Source organism: Oreochromis aureus, linkage group 20 (genome assembly GCF_013358895.1).
Source record: "Oreochromis aureus strain Israel breed Guangdong linkage group 20, ZZ_aureus, whole genome shotgun sequence".
Classification (NCBI taxonomy): domain Eukaryota; kingdom Metazoa; phylum Chordata; class Actinopteri; order Cichliformes; family Cichlidae; genus Oreochromis; species Oreochromis aureus.
In genome coordinates, this window is record NC_052961.1 from 20,799,951 (window position 1) to 20,823,027 (window position 23,077).

Below are 23,077 nucleotides of genomic sequence, written 5' to 3' on the forward strand. Positions count from 1 at the left end.
TAATAAACACCTTCATTTAGAAACTGCATTTTGTGTTTAATTGCGTCATATTTAAATCTGTTTGAAGATCTGAAACATTTAAGTGTGACAAACATACAACAAAGTAGGAAATTGGGAAGGGGGTAAACACTTTTGCACACTAGTGCAAGTAAAGGACAGAAATTGGACAAGTGCAGGACAAAAGTAGATAGGTACAAACGGTTTAGATAAAAAATATCTAATACATATGAAAAGTGTCTAAAATCCATGTACGTAAAAAAACTGTTTGCTGAAGCCTCATCAAAAATAGTCTCAGTGGAAGGCTGGCTGTCAAGAAGTCATGCTTAAGAAAGGGAAATGTGAGACACTGTCAGTCATGGATTGGCCTCCTCGGAGTCCAGACCTCAACATTATTGAAGCAGTGTGGGATCATCTAAAGGCAGCCATCAGCCAAAGAAGAGCTTTGAATGTCCTTCAAGAAGCCTGGAGAATTAATCCTGAAGATTACTTAAAGAAATAACAGGGAATCTTATGTCAGAGTTCACACTGTGTTGAAGAATAAAAGTGGTCATACCAAATATTGACTTTCAAGCTCATTAGAATTGTACAAACTCTGTTTTTTGTTGTTGTTTTTTTGCCTTAAAGATCCACATATGTCTGCATGCTTCAATAAATCCATGCATCAATTTCTCATTTTCCAAGCACAATATTTAAAAAATGAGGCGTGGCTCAAAATCTTTGCACAATATTGTAGAAGTACTTGAAAGAGTATTATTCAATGCCTTTGTATACATCGTTTCCTTTCATATCCCTTTTTTAATTAAACTAAGTCTCTACTTTAATCATTCATATTAATCCTTACATTACAATAGAAAACATGTTTTTGATATGATAACTGAACACAGATAAAACAGTATAAATGCTCATTATGATGTAGTTTCTTTAATTAAAACTGCAGCACTGTAAGTGTTCATGGTATTCCTCTTGGACATGCATGGAAAAGTAAATATATTCATATAGTACAGATATGTACAATACAAGGACAATTTTAGAAATCATCAGTCCAACAAAGGGAGTGTGAAAAACCATCAATACACTATGTGTAATTTTCACATTACTGTATTTCCCACTAAATTGCTATGTTTAGAACAAGTCTGGCCCATCGTTAACAGGCAAAAGACTGTAAAGATTATTGTTATTTGACCAATTAAAACAATAAGTTAGACAAGGAAGCTCAAAAGACACGACCGATTGTTAAAAGGTATTAAAAAAAAAAAGAAGAAGAAAAGAAAAAGAGGGGGTAAAATTTCTATTAAAAAAAAAGAACAAAAACAAAAAGCACAAGTCCATTTTTCTGTTGAGAAAACAAACCAACAAAAACACAAATCGTTGTGTTAAAGAAATTAGTCTCTATATTCATCAGCACAATCAGAAGCATTATGACGAAGAGTGTGTGGTGCTAAAGACAGCACGCAACAAAAGAATATAAGAAAACATAAAAGCTAAATGCAGTTTGAATTTTCATTTCAAATGAACAATCGTCTATTTGACTGCCAGCAAATTACACAAATTGCCGGGGTCGCCATTGGGACTGTAGGAGGAGAGGTTCAGTCAAAAGGGAAAAGGTATTAAAGTTGCTCAGCAAATTCCCATTCGTGTATACAGTACAGATAACAGAAAACCATCATTAAAAAACAAAAAACAAACAAAAAAACATTCTGATATCTCTGAAAAAAAAAAAAAGGATAAAGCAAAAAAAAATGTAAATTGAACAGAAATACAAAGCAATAGTTAACCTGCATTACTTTAGTGCATAAATGTCCTTATGTTAATAAGTCATATCCTGTTTCTGAAATATCATATCTCGCAAAAATATTAAGAAAGAGGGCAAAAGAGGGACAGGGGAAAAAAAGCAAACCACTTTGAGCATTCATGTAAAAATATATCGATATCTGGATAAAACATCTGGGGGACATTGTAAAAAGAACTGGAGCCTTTCAGAAACAGTCACAAGACAGCTCGTCTTCTGCCCTTAAAGCTTTGACCACTGGAGATGTCTTTGCTCTGTCTCTCCACCAGATGACAGACAAGTACTTCAATATTTTAACAATATTCTTAAAAGACACTTTTTATGTACTTAAAGGCCTCAAAAAGCTTTGTTTATTAATTAAATGTTATATTTACTGATGTTCATTTTTTCCCAATTTATATACTGACTAATATAATTTCTCTAGAGCTGTTTTTTCCCCCCATACAAGCAAATCTGTATATATTTATGTGAGGGGGATATCGGAGGCACAAATGTGATCTTAAGGCAAAATGATCAAACACTGTGTGAAAGACTGTGTGTAAGTGCAAGTTACAAGCAGTGATATACTGTCATAGTGCCACTGCAACCTCTGAATCACAAAATAACAGTCAGGGTATTCACTTCTGTCCCAGGACAAGTACCAGATAGTCTTTGGAGAGATCCATTATGGCTTAGTTTCGGTTTGGTAGAGAGCACACAGAACGAGGGGTTCATCGCATTTTCAAACGAGCAGCAAAGGATGTGCAACCATCCTGAGAAGTGTGAAAATAACAGTTACAGTAAGTCCAGCAGGGCCCACACACGGAGAAAACACAGTCACCAGAACAGTTACATGTAAAAATGGAAAAAGCCATCCATTTACATACCAATAAACCACCTGCCTGTTTCAGGAAATATGAAAAGGTGGAAAAAGTTCAATTCCCTTCAGGTCAGAAAAAAAAAAAAAAAAAAATCTGCTCCAACAAACTTATTTTTAAATCGCAATCTAACATATTTTTGGTTACATGGGTCAATCTGGGAGGATGTGCCAATTAGTTAAAAGAAATATAGCTGCACATACTGTATCAAAAACATAACACCCTATTAGAAAAGTCACATGCTAACAATCTAGCTAATAATGCATCAGATCAGGAGTAGGCAAACTGCTATGTTCTGATGTACATAAATATACAATCACACACACACAGTTAATACACTTTATCATAAAGGGGTGTACATGAGGTAAGGTTTTTGGGTCCAGGTTGAGATCGTGTTGAGGCTGAGAACCATTTACTAAAGGTCTGAGTGAATAATTGAGATGTGAGTCAGAGAATTCTAGACAACTACCGCATCTTTGGAGCTGAGGATGTATAGGGAGGCATTCTGTGATGGCATGTGTGGGTGTGTGTGCAAGGCTAAAGTGACGAGGAGAGCAAGGCACTGTTCCCTGCTGGAAAAAGTGTAGAGCCCTGTGTGCTGTTTAATATCGGATTTGATCCAAAAAAGAAAATATATGTTTACGAAACACCTGTGCGGCACGTGTCCACGTGGGAAGATCATTATGGCAGTATACTTGATGCAGTCATACAGTCCAGTGAAGAGTCCTTATTACTGAAGTTGAGGACAGTTGAGCAGGGACGCACAGGAGGAAACAGGGGGGAGGGGGTATTGGAGTCCAGCCCCTGTAGTCTATGGCAAAGTTAACAGGAAGCTCTCTTAAAAGTCTCAGTCCTTTCCCAGAAGGCTGCTGATGAGCTCCAGGCCCCAGCAAGATGGCTCCCCAGGAGGGTTAGAAAGACCACAGAGGGGAGGGGAGGCAGAGGAGAAGATGTGAAATTCTGAATTTAAAGATGAGGGAACCTGGGAGGTGGGAGTCTTTTCTACCCTGGGTGATGAGCCAAGTGTGGGCCTTGGTGGCATCGCTCATCATCTGGCAGCAGATTGAGACTGTGCAGCCATGATAATGTGAGAGGGTCCGCTCTCAGCTCTCTGCTGCTGGCCCATTCCTGCCAGCACTGACATGGCCATAGCCTCAGCTGCTGCCCTTGAGCTCAGGCCGTTTTGCCCCGTAGAAGGGCTGGGCGCCAAAGAGCTGTGCTGAATCACCGGGGCAGGGGAACCTGTAGGCTCTGACGTGTCTTTCATGCTCTCTTCTGCAGCTATACAGAAAAATAAAAAGGTACACAGGCAAAGATATTTATCTCATTTATATTGAGCACATTCCACAGTTTTCATTGCTGAAAATCTTTGGACATTATGTTAATTTTTATTCGAGTGAAAATCAAGCTATATTCAGTAACTTTATCCCGTCCAAAATCTAGGAAATGCACCCAAAAAAAATTATAAATAAAACGAGAAGTACTGGAACAAAGATTTTGCTACTTAATTATAGTTCTTGTTTTATTATTTTAATGTTACCATCAGCCCTTAGCAATATCGTGAATTAATCTAAATTGCAAATGTTGCTTTTTTATCCAACTCTATTAATTATTTTTAAACACATTACCATCCACTGTGGCCGTTGCCATAACAAACTGAACCCTAATTATTTCAACAAAATTACAATTGCTTTGTGGGCACTGAAGAAAACTACAGCTCACATGAAGCCACAGCAGCATGGCTACATTGTAACCTAGGCCTGCTCATGTCTTCTTGCAATCACAAGTAGAGAGCTACACAGCAAAGCCGTGTGTTTCGATTAAAATGTGAGAGCGACTTTGAGGTTCCAATTTCATTTTAGCTCTTTATGCTTTGCGCAATACATCAACTATATTTCTACATATCTAAGACATGCAATTCAGACTCAAGTTTCCTCTAACTTTAAATAGCACCGTGTGAATAACAGGGCATAGCTGTGCAGGGCTCACCTAAGTAGGCAGTCTTCTTTTGTAAGGTGGTTACAGGACAGTCCTTGTGGGCCAGCAGCAGCTGCTTTAAATGAGCCACCTCATTACGCAACAGAGACACTTCATTCTGAGAGGATGGGAAAAAAAAATCAGACTGATTAGTACTACAATACTACATTTCAGAAATTACAGTGCACTTCCCAAACCAATGAGGAAAAAAAACCAAACTAGTAATGCTTGGTTATGTAATTTAAAATACAGACTTCCCATATTTTTCTTCCCTAATGGATTTTCCGGTAGAAAAAAATCTAATGTTGAAATGGTTTTGCTTCCACTGCAGAGCAGCGTACATTTCCCACAAGGCGTAAGGTATAAATATTACCTAAAGTTTCCACTTGACAAAATAAAGATATGAAACAAGATGTAGTGGTTTCCATTGTTTCAAATCTATCAGCTATGTTCATTTGTAAAAAATTTACTCAATACTAATGCGAACTCATTTATCTTATCTGGAATCCACCTCTCAAACTTTTACAAGTAGTTAGAAGCCCCATCACCAGCATCCACCCACTGGAGGCCCACTCACCGACAGTGAGACGTTCAAAGTGCTGAGCTCCTCGGCTTTCTTCTCTAGGGAGTTGACCCACAGTTTGCGTTTCTGTCTGCAACGGGATGCTGCTGCCCGGTTCCTCTCGAGGAAACGCTGCCTTCGTTCGTCGGGGTCATCGTCTGTCGTCCGCCGTCGACGCCCACCTGTAGGCTGTGCTGGAGATACCTGGAGGGAGAAGCAGGGTAAAGGTCAGAAGGAAACGCACAGACAGACGAGATGAGTGGAAGAAAGACGAGAAAAGGGAAGTATGAGTCACAGTTTCATTTTAGCCAGCACACACCAGAGTCATCTCGGCACAACAAGAACATCCCCAATTTTCTGTTAACTAAAACAGGTGATGTGATATACAGTGGCTTGCAAAAGTATTCGGCCCCCTTGAACTTTTCCACATTTTGTCACATTACAGCCACAAACATAAATCAATTTTATTGGAATTCCACATGAAAGACCAATACAAAGTGGTGTACACGTGAGAAGTGGAACGAAAATCACACATGATTCCAAACATTTTTCACAAATAAATAACTGAAAAGTGGGGTGTGCGTAATTATTCAGCCCCCTGAGTCAATACTTTGTAGAACCACCTTTTGCTGCAATTACAGCTGCCAGTCTTTTAGGGTATGTCTCTACCAGCTTTGCACATCTAGTCCTTGCCCATTCTTCTTTGCAAAACAGCTCCAGCTCAGTCAGATTAGATGGACAGTGTTTGTGAACAGCAGTTTTCAGATCTTGCCACAGATTCTCGATTGGATTTAGATCTGGACTTTGACTGGGCCATTCTAACACATGGATATGTTTTGTTTTAAACCATTCCATTGTTGCCCTGGCTTTATGTTTAGGGTCGTTGTCCTGCTGAAAGGTGAACCTCCGCCCCAGTCTCAAGTCTTTTGCAGACTCCAAGAGGTTTTCTTCCAAGATTGCCCTGTATTTGGCTCCATCCATCTTCCCATCAACTCTGACCAGCTTCCTGTCCCTGCTGAAGAGAAGCACCCCAGAGCATGATGCTGCCACCACCATATTTGACAGTGGGGATGGTGTGTTCAGAGTGATGTGCAGTGTTAGTTTTCCGCCACACAGAGCGTTTTGCATTTTGGCCAAAAAGTTCTATTTTGGTTTCATCTGACCAGAGCATCTTCTTCCACATGTTTGCTGTGTCCCCCACATGGCTTGTGGCAAACTCCAAACGGGACTTCTTATGGTTTTCTGTTAACAATGGCTTTCTTCTTGCCACTCTTCCATAAAGGCCAACTTTGTGCAGTGCACGACTAATAGTTGTCCTATGGACAGATTCCCCACCTGAGCTGTAGATCTCTGCAGCTCGTCCAGAGTCACCATGGGCCTCTTGGCTGCATTTCTGATCAGCGCTCTCCTTGTTCGGCCTGTGAGTTTAGGTGGACGGCCTTGTCTTGGTAGGTTTACAGTTGTGCCATACTCCTTCCATTTCTGAATGATCGCTTGAACAGTGCTCCGTGGGATGTTCAAGGCTTGGGAAATCTTTTTGTAGCCTAAGCCTGCTTTAAATTTCTCAATAACTTTATCCCTGACCTGTCTGGTGTCTAAATCCAATCGAGAATCTGTGGCAAGATCTGAAAACTGCTGTTCACAAACGCTGTCCATCTAATCTGACTGAGCTTGAGCCGTTTTGCAAAGAAGAATGGGCAAGGATTTCAATCTCTCGATATGCAAAGCTGGTAGAGACATACCCTAAAAGACTGGAAGCTGTAATTGCAGCAAAAGGTGGTTCTACAAAGTATTGACTCAGGGGGCTGAATAATTACGCACACCCCACTTTTCAGTTATTTATTTGTGAAAAATGTTTGGAATCATGTATGATTTTCGTTCCACTTCTCACGTGTACACCACTTTGTATTGGTCTTTCATGTGGAATTCCAATAAAATTGATTCATGTTTGTGGCTGTAATGTGACAAAATGTGGAAAAGTTCAAGGGGGCCGAATACTTTTGCAAGCCACTGTATAATAAAGAAAGTTTAGATGACTTAGATGTGATCATCTTTAATCCAAGTTTAAAGCATATTTTGTATGGATGAAAAAAAGCATGTTACAGTCAGGAATTTATACTTAACATAGAGTACCTGAGGTTGTGCAGGTGATGGTGCGTCTGGCTGCTGGACAAGCAGCTGACTCTGTTCTGCCTTCTGAGGTACCATGGGGCTGCTGCCCATGGCCATGATCCCCATACTCTGTCCTGATGGGCTTTGCAGCGCAGCCTTCAGACGCTACAGACCAACAGTCAAATAAGCAACATCAATAACAGCCAGAGGAATTAAAAAAACAAAAGAAAACAATCATGAAAAACTTCATTGTAACTTTGTAGAAATCTACAAGTCATAGAAAGCATGTCTGAATCAGTCCCAACAGCATTTATATAATTTCACTGTGCCGGGTCAACATTAACTGATTCACACTTTGCAATAACAACCTGGACAAGACATTAGTTACCCATCTTTGGCATGTTTTAAAGTTGTTGATCACACTACTGGAGAAGCCTGATTCTCTCCGAGGAGATCATTTACAGATGTGCTCTCTCTGAACTGTCTTCAGCAACAGATTCATGTGACCTCCTTCATTCAGATCTGGGGGCTTTATATGTTCCTGCGGCAGTTTTCGGATGATGTTGCTGGATTTTGATCATGTTTGATTTAAATTGTGAATAATTCAGCTCACAGTGATGATTTAAAAAAAGAAATGACTGCAGCCCTGAAGGTACACAAGCGGTCAAATGTTATACATATACAGCAACCTCTTGATAATGATCATATTGTATTAGGAGAGCCATGAACAGAAAGATTCTGCACATCAGCCCGAAAAACCCCCCAACCCCAAATAAAAACAAAAAACCCAAACAAAAATTAGTCTTTAATTACACTGATGATCATCTTCTTACGACTGAAGGAGTGAGGGCCTAGGGTAAACAGAGGAATGTGCTAAAGGGGATACTTTATATGTTTTAAATACCATGAACAATGACTGCACTCTCTGTTTTATCTGGGACACAGCTACAAGGTGGAAACTGTGCATGAATCTCTGTGTGTGCATTGCACTATCATAAATTGAGTGCAAATTGTGTTGTCAGGTGAAAGGGTTACATAAACAAGCAACCACAGTAAAAGATCATATGACGAAGGACCTAAGCCTGTGCAGCGGAAGGCTGGAGGGTGAAGATGGAGACAAAAAGAACAGATAAATAGATAAAAATAGAGAGCTAATCTAGTGCTGACCATCTTGGCCTCTGAGTGGATGCTGTAGCCAGAGGGGGAGTTGGAGCCGCTGCTGCTGCCTCCCAGAGGAGGACCAGGGATCCCAGGAATGTTGGGTACCATGCACATGGGTCGAGCCAGCTGGAGATCAAATATGAGGCACAAATGCATAGAAGTTGGTTTAGTTTTAACCTAAGTTATAAAGTTAAGTTACAACATACTTAGACTGTTAGTGTGCCTTACATTAATGACAGAAGGCATCTGAACAGGACCAGGCAGCACAGGCACAGCCTGACCAGAAGGAAGCATCATCATAGGGTAATGGCTGGTCGGTGAACTGGAGAGACAGACAGCAGAGGACAAATAAGAACAGGAGATTCACTCTTGTGTTTGTTAATTAATTTTAAATTATGCTTTTTAAGAAATAGAACATGCAGTCCATCACTTAATGATGAGAAAATATTTTGTAGATTCATGAACTAAATTGTATTTTTTTTCCTCTCAGAGTCAGCTACAATCAAATGACGAAACTGGGTTCACGTGTGTAACACAATATTATAATCCAGTAAAAAATACAATTTGAAAACTAAACTTGAAAAATAAATACGAATATTTAAACTAAGCTCAAACTGAAACATAGTTTTACTGTTTGCTAGTTTGGCAAAAAAAAAAAAAAAAAAACTATTACAACCTCCCTGATGAAGCACTATAGGTCATGTTTACTGAGACTTTGTATAGTTTTGTTTTATTATTATAATATCTATTAATCCATCTACTAAAAAATGAAAAATTATACAAAGTAGACTAAAACTAAACATTTTCAAAGAATAGAAACGAAACTGTGACAAGAAAACCCAGTGTGGAAACAAACTGAAACTAAACCGAATGGAAAAACAAAACATCAAAATGGAAAGAAAAGAAAATACAAAACTATACTAGCTCTGATATTGATGACGCCAAATAGTTTGATCTTAGCTTGAATCACCAATTCTGTCAAAACACAAATATATTTGAATGCAAACACTCTCCAAATTATGATTTAACATATATGCATTCCCTCTAATACCAGTTTTTAACCAGTTTAGTGCTTTTTCACATTTTACATGTCCAAAAAAAAAAGATAAAAAGTTAAGACTTATATTACGACTTCCTTCGAAACCTTGAGTGTGACAAGCAAGGGATTTTTACCCTCTCTGCAGCTATTTTTCACAAATGTGTGAAGTTGTCGACTTTTGTCTGAAACACCGTGCAGCGTCCGTAATAGTGCATAACTTGACTGATGCAACAGCAAATATAAACATTACTTTATCAGATTTTCTATTTATAATTGCTATAGATCCTATGGATATAATATTGCTGCAGACATAAGGAAGAATCGTGTTGCAGGCTTGGGTTTTGTGCTGCATGTTGCAGGCTATAGTTGCCCGTACAGTAATTGACATTCTACACATCTACATATCTGTATATGAATATAAAGAAATGTGTGATTACAAGGGAAAACTGCAACAGCTGGTAATTCTGACACCTATTTTGTAGTGTCTGTAACAGGAAAAACAAATTCAATAGTTCCTTTTAAAGCGGCATATCTTTTTTATTAATCATGAATACTGTCGCAAAACTTTACATCCTATTTCACAAGATCAAAACTGGCATAATTTTTTGTCAGTAGAGCACAGCTTTTGGTTGGTTTTCACTATGGCTGACCCGTCGGGCCCACAAAAAAAAGAACGAAAGAAAGAACATGATGGCATCTTTGATATTAAAGGTTCACTTGCAAGAACATGAGATGTTGTCACATTGTTTGCAAAACATGTTTTTTCAGCTAGACAAGCATTTATTTTAAGTTGCAGATTTAGCTTAAAGCGGTTAGCAAAGGCCAACCAAAGGATTTGGAACTTGACTTACCCCAAAGTACGATTTGAGGGTGGAGCCTGTGTGATGACGGAGGTGGGTGATGGCATGGTGGGCTGAAGAGCATCAAAGCCCAAATGTAGTGGGAGGGAACCTGGACGCACAATAGTCGGGGTAGGGGCTGAATTCCTGGGTGGTGTGTCCTACAAAATAAAAAAATAAAATAAAATAAATTAGGCTTTTATGTCACACATCATTTGTACCCCACAATAAATTTCTGTAACCACTGCAGCCGCGAGTATCATGAATTACTTGCAACATCACTTAGAGATACTCCCCTCTTCTCTACACGCCTATGCAATCCCCCTTATCAGGTTTTCTTGTACCTTTCCTTTAACTATAGGCTCCCTGTTGCTGTCCGACTTCCCAGATGAGGATTCAGGGCTGCCTGGTGGTGAAGAGTCAACTTCTACAGGTGCCTCCTGTTTCACCTTCACTTCTGATGGCGTCTGCAGGCTCATGTCCAAAGCCACAGAGTTCGAAGCAGGGAGCTGAAAAATGAGTTACAGATAAAGAGAATAGGCTTACACTACATATAGACTGAAGTATATTAAAAAAAGAAAAAAAAAAGGGAAGTGGGCATTCATCACATAAACTAAACAGCCACAACCCCAGCTCTGAAACGCATATAAAGCGCAATAAAACACCAAACCGTTTAAAAAGAGACTGCTGCAATAACCGAAATGCTAACAATACACAGACTGTGTGCAAGGCAGGAATTTCAAGTTCGTAATTTTTTTGACTGAATTAATACTTGAGATAAGAAAGAAGGAAGTAAAATGATATTTTTTCGGTCATGTCAAGTCTCTGTAGAAAATTTCTTCGGTTACTGTACACTGTAATGCACATGGTCATGCACACGGTCATGCACAAGCGCAGAGATAAAAGAAGATAAAATCATCAACCACAAGTGTTGCTTACAGAGTTCTTGGCCCTCTTCTCATCATCATCTTGTTCAAAGGAACTGGCCAGCTCATTGAACAGGCCAACCTCCTCGCAGTTCTTTAGGAAACGAGTGGGAGTAGGTGTCTGGTCTAGGAAAATGTAATGAGCAGATATAACTATTCAAAGTAACAACACCACCGTTAGTTCACACTTACACTGAATATAAAAGCCCATGTGATATCTAGTGTTGGCGCACACTGACGTTAGGGTAAATATTGTTCATCTGAATGCTGGGGGACGACATTTAAAAACACAGTGAAGATGAACGTCTGTCTCACACGGACGAGAGTACCTGCAATAATGACCGAATCAGTCCTGGCTGGTCCGAATTTCAGCGTCATCTCATGTTTGTGTTTGTGTACTGCCAAGTGGTCCTCATTGGTAAACCTCTGGAAAAGTGAACAAGACGAAAGTGAACGTTGAACATTGAATTAGCCTAAAACAAACGGCAACTGCGTTCTGAAGAGACATCCTGTATATTCTATTGCTAAAATCAGCGATAGATAATCTTTTGTGGCCAACACATGCAGTCTATGGAGGACCCAGTACGTGACAAAAAGGTGAAAATGTCAACAACTTGATAGAGAAGTATATATAAACAAAAATAAAGGAAGAGGGAAAAAAACAATATATTGACAGAACTGACCACAAAAGCTGCAGAAATAGCTGCTCACGTAACTTGGTGTTGTCTAATGAATTAGTGTGTAAAACACAAGTATGAACTGTGAGTCTGTAACGATAAAAGAAAGTCTGAATTCTGTTACTTCCTTTTGGGTGCTTGCAGCTTAAGCTACAAGTAGCCTGGCGTTAGCTCAAATTGACCGCACAGAGGACGCCATTAACAGCCATCCTCAGAGACATGGAACTTCTTTTGAGAAGTGGTGAGGTGATTCACTCGAGAGACGTAGGAGGAATAATCTTGGCTCTGGCACCAGCCTATTCACCATTCACTGAGGCCTATTTTAGGGCGCCGTGTTGCAGTTGCGAGTTCAGTCGTGAGAGTGAAGTGGAAACACAGTCAAGTGTCGGGGGGCTTATTTTTAGCCCGACCAGGAGCATCACCAATACGTGTCTCATCTGTCTCATTCCTCTGAACAAGGCTGCTAGATCTTGTGGAGAAAAACTATCTCCAACTAATCTCCATGTATGAGAAAATGGCAGCTAGAATTACTCCTCCCCACACAATAAATACTGGGCATCATATAATAGGGGGGCTGCTGTTGCTGTTTTTGTTGTTGTTGTTGTTAACTTGGTAAAAGGAAAATCCTGAGCAAAGCCAGGAATCAATCATCCTTGTTCTATTATGGGCATGATTCAGACTTTCCCAGAAGACAACTGTTGCATATAAAAGGGCAGCATTAACACAGTATTTGGACATAAAGGATACAATAATTAGCAGCAAATCGCAATTAAAGGCCAGAAAATGTATAAACATATAATGAAGGTGCTGGCAAATGTACAGGATAGAGTACTGAACCTCAATGCTTTTAATACCAACCACTACCACAGAGTAGTGGAAACCGTCAAATCAAATGCCTTGTCACCGGAAATTTAATTGTTGCCAATTTTAGACTGTATTTCCATTTACTTGCTTGTTAAGATAACACCAAGCCTGTGTCTATCAATATTTGTATATTACTCCTGTTTTAACTGCTGTGGCATGTGAGCTGGACCACTTGTGGTAAGAAACCTGCAGAGCACTAAACTGAGATTTTGTCTTTTGTTGTTTTGGTTTAAGAAAAAAAAACCAAACAAAAAAAACCCTCAACCCTGGTTACCAAAAATCTGATGACGTGGCTCCATCACTAACTGCAGAAACACTTAATTTAGCTTGTTAAGAAAGTGGATTCATTATCAGCTACAGAGCCACATTTTTCTCTCAGGAGTAGGCAGAGATGAAAACCGAGCTAAAAGAAAGTAATATTAGAGTTAAGTGATCACAAACATGACTCCCCAAAAAAATCTGTAATCTTAACCAGCGAGAAGTTGTTACATGTGTACCATGACAACTTTATTCAATTTCACCTGGTTTTTTGTTGTTGTTGTTTTTAATTTCACTGATGCCTTTGACTTGTGTGTGTGTGTGTGTGTGTGTGTGTGTGTGTGTGTGTGTGTGTGTGTGTGTGTGTGTGTGTGTGTGTGTGTGTGTGTGTGTGTAAAGCAAGTGCATCTGATATCCCCGTGTTGGTGTGGTTCCTGCATTATCTTAACGCTTTAAAGCCAATGGTATCATATTTAATACACAGTTTCTACAAATTAAAGCTAATACATGCAAATTATTTTTTTTATCTCATCAGAAAGTTCAATAAACACTCAATTTCCAAAAAATTGTAATTTTCTGGCAATTATTTCATGGTTCAGGCTTTAGATCAGGATCAGCAGTGCGACTGAACGATCATGTTGTTGTGATATCACAGCTTTGCAATGTGGGGAAAAAAGACAAATGTTTTTCTCTTTGTTTATATAAAATTCTGTTCCAGAAAAAATTGTAAGAATTTCAAGTGTTTTCTTTATTTTTTCGTACAACAGAATAAATATATAATCATTAGCCAAATTCTTGGATAATGCTATTCTAACATAATTATCATGATATAGAAACACCAACACAGTGATATCAGATAGTGTGTGTAAAGTGACTGTGTTTCTTAAAAGATGCCAAACAAATGTGATTTCTTTTCTTCTTATTGTTTTTGTTTTGCATTTCTTCTGCATTCACTTCTTCTTCTTCCCCTCTGACATAGATTCAACCAAAATAAAAGAAAGAAAACTGTTTGTTTATAACCTTGTACGCGTTCTCTAAAATGAGGTGGCACTGCGATACTGACAACATACCCAAACATCTAGCACCACTCTACCATCCCACACCTGTTTATACAACAGTTTGGCTCTAAAACAATGCTTTGAGAGTGACACAGCTGCAGACCAGCACTGTCATCCACATCACTTTGCCTCTTTAGGTCTCTGTTGCTTAAGCAGTAAAATAAATTAATAATCAAACCAATGAAATATGCAGAGTATTTACATCACAAAAACATGTAAAGAAAGACAAAGGAAGGGTCCCTAGATGTCTGCGATGTTCTGAAAAGAAAATTACCAAACAACTCGTCATCACTTATTTATCGACTATGCATGTTCAACTGCTTTACATGACTGCTGTTCAAACCACAATCCCATTCTTCTGATCAGAGCATGGAAGAAGTCCCAAGAATCCTAAATGTTGCGTAAACCCATAAACACTTTCTTCCTTCAGATTCCCAGGAGGCATTTCACTACTAGCTCTAAGGATATCACACCCAAATGAACACAGCATCAGACATGATGATTTCCTGTGTTGAATAATCATGAGTCTAAGAACAGACTCCTTTTTAATTTCTCCCTTCTTCTATTCTATGATATCAAGCCAAGCCTCGTCGAAACACCACGTAACAGGCATGTGAGTGCACTACTGGCACTCAGCTGAGTCACTGCCTCGGCTCAAACCTGTGTCTGCAGGCGCTTAGAAGTCAGCAGTGACAGGTTGAAACAATAACGGTGCTCTGATTACTCACTGGAGCTTCCAGTGAGTCATTGCAAAAGGAGACAGCATTGTCTCACAAACGGCATGCTAGCATGAATGTCATCGGTGTGATGTTAATTATAAGTGTTGCATAAATATGTCAGTTTACGCTTGCAGTGAGAACGTATCTTTTCAGGGTTGTTGTATATAGCGCTACATTAAAACCAGCGCGTTCTCAAAAAGAATGTCTATTTATTTTTTGGTTTCATATAGTTTTCTTCGAGAAGAACAATACTGTGAAGTGCAGCACTGACCTTTGCTGAGCATTTACAAAAGGCAAAGATTACTACCACAGAGAGCAGGACATGAAAACAGAGGACTTACCTGTCCGCATCCAGGAGCATTGCACACGAAAGGTCGGTCGTCCCCCATTTTTGCAAAGAGCTTGCAATGTAACTGTGGTAGAGGAGAAGAAGAGAACATTGTTGCAGCTTTTTTTTTTTTTTTTTGGTGTGTGTACTGGCAAAATCCTGAAAACAACAAAACAGAGATGCTGTGGCTTGTAGTCTTTAGTCTGAGCAGGAAGCCGAATGCTATTTAAAAATAACCCTGGCAAGGAGGAAAACACGCACAGTGGCAGCGAGAAGAAGTTTCCCTGGTGATACTTCCTTCACACACACGGGGGCTTCGGGCTGGCCAATGAGGAGCCTGCTTACACGAGAGGACGGCAGCTAGCGTTTACACAAAGACATCTCCGTCTCCTTCTCTTTCCCTGTCTCGTTTTTCCTCACTTCCAATCCCTCCTTCTCTCATTACCACTCTCTCCTCACCTCTCTGCCACCTTGCCTCCCCTCCCCTTCTTGTACCCCTCATTCAATGTTTCCCGCTCTCTGAGTCAGCTGTTTCTCTGTGCACGCACATGCAATCTAAGGTTAAGTACGTCCTCATTCACTTTATGAAGGTTTTCATGTGACTCCACACGACAGATCTCTGGCACTGGACACATTCCCATTGACCTCGCTTCAATTTGTTCTCCAGGTCATCTTACTACTTCTACATGAACATCTGAAACTTATATTTTAAATATTATGAAATTTTGCAATCTTAAGGTGGATGGTTCAGCTCCTGAGAAGCAGGATGAAGAGTTTTAAGGTAATTTGACATAGCTAAAACTAACAAGTTTTTTTGAAACATGACCATTTAACCACAGTTTAATGTTATATTAGTAAGTAGTTTAAATTGTGTATAGTTTTTTAAACAATATGTATATATTGCTAGGGTGTAGCTACCTTTTGCTAGCTGGTTGTTAACATGACTTATAAAAAAGCACATTAAACATAAAAAAGTTCATCAAAAGATAACCATTATTTCAAAAATATTTCAGGGCATAATCACGCCTTTTTGTATTTCTTTACTTCTAATAAATGTGCCCCAGGATTTTAGTTTTAGTGTACTATTAACACAGCGCAAGTATTTTGTAAAGTAAGTAAGTAAAAATAGAGGCATATGTGGGCAGCACTGTTGGCCCTTTTAATCTACTGAAAATACCTAAATACACAACATCCCTCTCACCTTCTTATTAAATGCTGTTGTTGAGAGTTAAATATGTGCATGTTTTATTTGTTTTCTTCTCCTGAAGTGGCAAAAAAAAAAAAAAAAAAAAAAAAAGGCTGTGCAAGCATACTGCTTCAATCTCTAATGCCACCAACCCACCCCCACCCTGCGCTGCTCTGCACAGCTGAACAACACTGCACGTGGAGACAAACTGGGAAGTTTAGAAAAATAACTCATTAAATTTAAATCGGGAAATTGGAGGGGAGGGGGGAGGGGGTAGAGGCAACGGACATGAATGTTTTAGCATTCTCAGCTGGCCCAGAGTGACGTCTGGCAGCTATTACACAACACTGTCCCACTGAAAATACACCAACTACCATCATGCATCGAGGACTTTGTTATGTACACACGCAGACACAACTCACATGTAGACAAAGGAAAAATAAAGCCACTCACTGGTATTTACGTAATATACTGTATATATTATACTCTATGTCCTCCAGCTCTTGAGCAAAAATGTTGTCAGACTTTTGTGATTGAACACAAGCCCTAGGATGTCTTTTGTGATTCACCTCTTAAACTTTTACTTTAAAAAAAATGCAGATTTGAAGCCGGGGTAGACTCTCTGTTTTTACCATCAGCTGACAGTCCATAATTATCTTTCAGTTTATTGCAATTCAAAAAGCAAGAGCAAAACTCCTGCGCCTTTGCTGTTTTCCAGCTTGAGAAAACATATATTTAGAAAATATAGCCGATGGGCCAATCACAGGTCTTTCAAGACCAGACCAGTTGAGCAGTACTTTAAAACCACTGGCAGGCAAAGTGAATAACATTATACATTATTTCATTACAACAAAACGTTCTGCTGCTGCCCCTGTTATTTATGTATTATGCATTTATACATGTTATTGTGACACATACCAACCAACTAAGAACTGAGGCAGTCTAAAGTTGTCATGATACTATAATTTCAAACTCAACACTTGTACACAGAAAAATATTCGATACCCTTTTCAATACAACAGGGAAGATTTTCTGCATCCTGTAACTACACAAGTAATGGCAAAGTAGTGATATCTTGAAAAAGTTAAATTTGGGAAAATTTAAGTTGAAAAAGGTTAAGTTAGACTTAGCAAAATAAGTATTTTAGATCAAATTTAAAGGTTTTATTAGTTTTATGGATTATTTAATTAAATTTCTTTAACCTTCACAATCTGTAATGAAATTATCTTCGCGAACAAAAATTGTGAAAGACTTAACCGGTCTTTGATTGGATTTTAAAACTGACCTCACAGCTGGCTACAACAAAACAAGAAACAGATTTTAATAAACATTTGTTAAAAAAAAAAAAAAAAAAAAGCTCAAGTTTCTCATCTGGTCCACATCTGCCGGCAGCAGATGTTGAATACAGTTCACACTGCTCCTCAGTCTGCAGCTCTTCACATACTCAGCTTTGCTCTTCAAGACTGAAACCCGTCCAATTCTGCTGCACTGCTCCAGATTTCACTCTCTATTTGCTCCAATTAGTTCTCCACACTCTGGACTCTCTGCTCAGTTCAACTATGCTTCCCCAACTGCTCTGCAAAGCCAGCAAAATGCCCAGTTCTCCATGTGTCTGTAATCCACTCTGTCACAGCTCAATATTCCATCCGCGGCCCATTCAGCCTGCAATAATTATTCATCTTTTGTCTGACTACAGTGGACTATCATCTGTTAATGATAACATATTACTAATGTGGCTATGGGGCAATTACTAATAGTTAACCAGCTATCATTACCATGTGTGCTGGTTAGATAACTGTTTAATATTTCAATGTTGTTGAAACTGGAGCTTTACTGACCTCTGAAATTCCTTCTAAAGTGTTCTACGGTATTATGGACAATAACTACTTCATCTGTTAGTGAGGGGAGGAGCTGTGGGCCTGACTACAACGGTGCTGCGTGCAGTTGTGTGTCAGCTGGAGGATGCAAAGACACCACTGTTTGTATTGATACTCTTGCAAACGAGTATCTTAATTTAATATTAATTTTGAGCACAGGTTTTTTTTTTTGTGACAACCCCCCTTATGGTAACTTCACTCGTCCTCGCCCGATTCCTCACTCAGCAGGACAATGCACCCACTACCATGCAAAAACTGATGAGTACAACTTCCAACATCCTAAGCTGATTGAGCAGCTGCGGGATGCACAGGAGCAAACACCACACCACACAGCTACCCATACGGCCCAAGGGATCACATCGCCAAAGTCATCCAATGAGAAGGCACGAGACATTCCCAGACGTCTCAGGTCCATGGCCCAACAGGGCAGAGATGTTATGAAAGAACACGTTCACCTGGGATATAAGGATTTGAATCTTGTTTGCAGCAAAGCATAGACAAATTTTCAACAGGTATGGAGAGTATGGATATGTCCATGCTCGTCAGGTGAAAGGGGCCAAAAACCAAAGAGGAGAAATCTGTTGAGAGGAGTATAGTAACATCGCTGTCTCATTACTTTTGAGCTGTTAAAAGTTTGTTTGTGAATTAAAAAGTTGCTTAGTACATAGAGGTATTTGACAAACTGGAAAGAAAAGACAAATTAAAAATGTTTAGCATTTCACTATTTCTGAGTTACTGACCACATCAACCTCGGCTGTACCTCTAACATGTGTTGTGCATGTCATTTAACATTATTGAGTGGGACAGATTATTCATTTTTTTGGCGAGGCATAAATGTCTGAAAGTTTTCCCAATGTTGAAGTCAGTATTTTTTCCTCCTTCCATCTCTCCCTCTGCAGTCCCTGAGCCAGCGCGTGATTACCGAAGCCTTGCGCTGGAATAAGACGCTCTCCCATGAAGCTTAGCTTGTAACAGACCTAACGGTTGCGTCTCTCTGCTTCATGAGAAAAGGGGTCTGCATCATATTTGCAGGCAAACGCTGCCCCTCTCTGCACACGTCAAAGAACCCATGAAACAGAGAAGTCTGATTTCTTGCAGGCAACAGGTCAGTGTAAGGCCCCTCACAAAGTACTTCCAATCTACTGAGTCTATTTGGGCAGACGTGTCTGCAAACGAGATACTCCATCTAGCTCGTTATACCGAGGGTGTGGACTGTTTGAGGAAATGGACACATCTGGCATCAGGAGTAGGAACAGATTTCAAAGTTTACATCTTACTAAAGACATGCTAGACATTAACTTGGCTGGCTGGCACCAACATGAAATGTGGGATTTGATTTTGTGGAAAATCCACCATAAATTCCAGATGACAGGGGTGGAAAACACCATTTGTTTTCATAGCTGCCCCAACCAATTGCTTAAACTGATTAAAACAGATGTGTAAAGGTCTTTTCTTCAGCATCTTTTACTTGGCTTCACATTAAGAAGCCATCCATAATTACCGCCTAGATTTATATTTATACAGGTAGAAATGATACAGTTAAATTAATGTTGCGACTGTCAGAAGTGTCTCACTAAAGTTTTCCTGTACCCTCAAATATCTACTTCATGCAGACCCCCAATTTCATGCAAGATAATCAGTCAACTCGTTACATCAGTCCTGATGCACATCACTGATATTAATTACAGGTTTTGATATCAAGTATTTTCACCTCCTTTCATCCAAGGTGACATGGAAGCACTCAGAGCGTTCTCATTTCTGTCTCTCTCATTGAGTCGATGCCAAAGTCCCAACATTAACTTGGATTTCTCCGACTCAGCAGGTGTAAGGGAACAAGTCCCAGCTATAATCAGCCACAGCCATCCAGTGTTTGATGCCGCCTGCTAGGAAACTGACTAAACAAACTGTATTAATAGCTTGCACTGCAGCCATGACTGTGGAATCTGGGGCTTAAATTGCCAGAGGGTAGGGAGACCCCACAAAGAGAAAAATAACTAAAGGGGGCTGGAAGGGAGAGGGATAAAAAAAGAAACCGTGAAAGAAAAAAATGCAAATCAAATATGTGCTTGGATAATTATGGGATCAGAGGTGAGGTGCGTGAGCATTTGAGACAGGACATCCAGGTTTATGGCTGGGTGTGTGCAAGAACCAAAGTGTTTTGTTTATGTAAGCAAAGTGAGCACAAGATTTAGTAAATGGAACAAATGAAATCCTATTCCTACTTCTGCATAACCAACAAGGCCTGAAAGCTAAATCACTGTCGATGCAGGACAATACAGGATGGACTCAAGGGAGCTTCCTAAAATTAAATCAGAGACATTTTGTAGATTTGATTGTGGTCTGCAACTTTAACAAGCAAATATAGATTTACAACTATAAATTCAAAAAGAAGACCACATTAAAATGTAGCCAGTAGCTTTTACTCATGCTCTACAACACTTTCAAGCCAATCATTACTTAACTAATCTAATCAACAGAAATACCTAAAAGCATGCAATATACACTTTAAAAAAAAAAAAGAAAGTTTAATTTTCAACCTGCAAAGAACATTTGTGTTGGGTCCAACTTCAAATACATGCAATTACTGAAGAGTAATGCAAGATGTTTGGTTGGACAAGACATAGTGTAGTTTCCTCTGTTCTAACACTTCTCTTAGTGAAGGAATGATGCACAACTCTGCCAAAAACATGACCTACATTTCTCAGGAAGGTGTTGACATGGATGGAGACATGGATCGTGGGGCGTTCAGCAGTTCAAATTGCAATACTGTGGATATCATTGGTATTTTTTTTTTTTTTTTTAGGTTTTCTTGCATACCCAAATTATCGCAATATATCCTACCGCCAAAAAAAACTACACGAGCGCGCTTTTTTCCACATATTCGCCCATATAAACGACGATAATTTCAAGTTGAATTCCCAAAGTTCCACAAACTTTAGTTCCTTTGTGAAGACACCGCTGACTGTGTCGAAAAGGTTTGTCTTTTTTAGCCTCCATTACCTCTGGCTACGTACGGGTACATAAGCCCAGCCTTTTCCCGTAACAATGCCGCCTATACTGTTCAGCAATTGGCCACGAGAGCGTCAGTTAGCGACTTCTAAGGCACTCATAGGTTTAAACCCTGTCAATAACATCGGACAGCTGAATCTGATTGGCTAAAATGTCGAAATCAACTTTTTTTTCCTATCAACGCAAAACTAATGGCTAGCTAATGTGGCTAGCGTTAACAACAGGCCGAGCGCACACTTAAAAAGTGAGTGATAGCAGTACTTGCTACCACTTTCTGCCATGACAACAGACATATATTAAAATCAATTTAATAACATCCGACGTGAATTGCTGTATTTCAAAGTACACTTCGGGTATTTAGAATAACAAAAGCTGAAAAGGCTAGCACTTAGTTGGTTGGCGGAGTGACACTTGAGTGCAAAGCGAGACACAGTGGGTCCGAATGAAACGTTGTAGCTCCCACAACAGTTTTGACAACTACATAGACGTGTCGTTTTAACGTCAACAAACACTGAAAAGTGTCGTGTCGAGCGCGACATTGTAATCATTTACTATACTCGACTAATCTATGGTGAATTTAAAGGTTAATAAAGTGTTTACAAACTCACCCTCGCGCCCCTCTCTCTGACTCCCCTCTCCTCTCTCTTGGAATTTGACACTCCCCTTGACGCGGACTTATCGCGAGATTTCGTACAAGCTATCCCTGCCTGGCCACATGTAAAGAAATGTATCAGAAAGCTCCTACATTTATTTATTTTTAATTTAATCATATTGAAAGTTCTGTGTATATAAATTCAACCCAAATTTTCTACAGTTTAATGATGAAACGAATCTTCATTTTTGAACATTTTTCTGACTCATCAGAAATTGTAACCCTTACACTTATTTTTCTTTCTTGCTGCTATTTCTGTGTCTGTATCCCCCCAGCCTTTGTATGATCTTTAAGCATAGGATGACTAGACGGAAAAACAGTCTTTATGTTTTGTGTGTCATTTATTAAAGCTTAAACAGAGAAACATTGACCTCAAGTCCACCTATACAGTGGATGCAAATGCAGCAATTAAGATATTAGTTGTAAATGACTTGTGAAAAGAGGTAAATTTGGCTAAGGGGAAGTTGGTAAGAATTCCCCTCATAACTGTATAAATTTGATGGGTTTTTGAACAATAAACTTTTGCAAATATAACACATCCTTTTAAGTACTGTACATTGTAAGTAGAAGCTTTATGGACGCTTGAACTGTCACTTAAATTTGTAAGATATGTCTCATTTGTCTGATATCATCAACATGTCATTAATTTAAAAAGTTACTGACTGTGCACCTGTGTGATTCAAAAAACATTAAAATGATGATACTTGTGGTGCATATGGTTATTAGTTTCATGATATCTTCTTTTTTTCAAGTCACTGACTGAAGTTTTGTTACATGTTATGTCACAGCTGTCAACAGTGGGGTCTTTCCCCTCTTAATTTGGTTTACTACCTGATATTCTCAACTTATCCCTTTGTAAAGGTACAATCCCCAAGTAGCTGGTTAAAAAAATCACAAATGAATATGCCTGAACTTGTGATCATGTAAATGTAGCTCTTCTTATACATTTGAAAAATGCATTCAAAAATGTATTCAGATAAACTGGCTGATGTAATCTACAGCCAGTGTTGCTTAACAATACATGTTTCCTCCGATATAGAAGTGTCACATTTACTTCAAAAGCAGTCTTACAAGCTGGTGACTTACAGACAGGGCTAGAGGGACCCCCAATGGATAATCTGAGAATTGAATATTATCCGTTTCCTCTGAACTGCTCGCTGTAGCAGCTGTGATCCACTCCAATATGT

At 39.2% G+C, this 23,077-nt stretch overlaps 1 protein-coding gene across 2 annotated transcripts; it reads right to left on the reverse strand.

Annotated features, from left to right (window-relative positions):
* Positions 1–895: 895 nt before the first annotated feature.
* Positions 896–21,905, reverse strand: atf7a (activating transcription factor 7a). 2 transcript variants are annotated; one of them, XM_031746914.2, is made up of 12 exons: positions 21,847–21,905; positions 15,180–15,251; positions 11,592–11,688; positions 11,276–11,388; positions 10,681–10,845; positions 10,349–10,497; positions 8,687–8,780; positions 8,465–8,584; positions 7,319–7,462; positions 5,201–5,389; positions 4,636–4,741; positions 896–3,927 (listed from the first exon to the last, which is right to left on the reverse strand). In XM_031746914.2, exons 2-12 carry the CDS (start codon positions 15,225–15,227, stop codon positions 3,695–3,697), a joined length of 1,458 nt encoding a protein of 485 aa, XP_031602774.1. In that variant the 5' UTR covers positions 15,228–15,251; positions 21,847–21,905; the 3' UTR covers positions 896–3,694. The 2 variants fall into 2 exon arrangements, with proteins under 2 accessions (XP_031602774.1, XP_039460665.1); XM_039604731.1 differs by lacking the exons at positions 11,276–11,388; positions 11,592–11,688.
* Between the last annotated feature and the right edge of the window lie 1,172 nt (positions 21,906–23,077).

Coding starts and splice junctions, on each gene's coding strand:
- atf7a (XM_031746914.2), bottom strand. CDS start 15,227: ATGGGGGACGACCGACCTTTCGTGTGCAATGCTCCTGGATGCGGACAG. Junction 8,781..10,348: donor CCCTCAAATCGTACTTTGGG/GTAAGTCAAGTT, acceptor CTGTCTCTCCAG/TTCACCGACCAGCCATTACC. Junction 7,463..8,464: donor TCCACTCAGAGGCCAAGATG/GTCAGCACTAGA, acceptor GTTGGTCTGTAG/CGTCTGAAGGCTGCGCTGCA.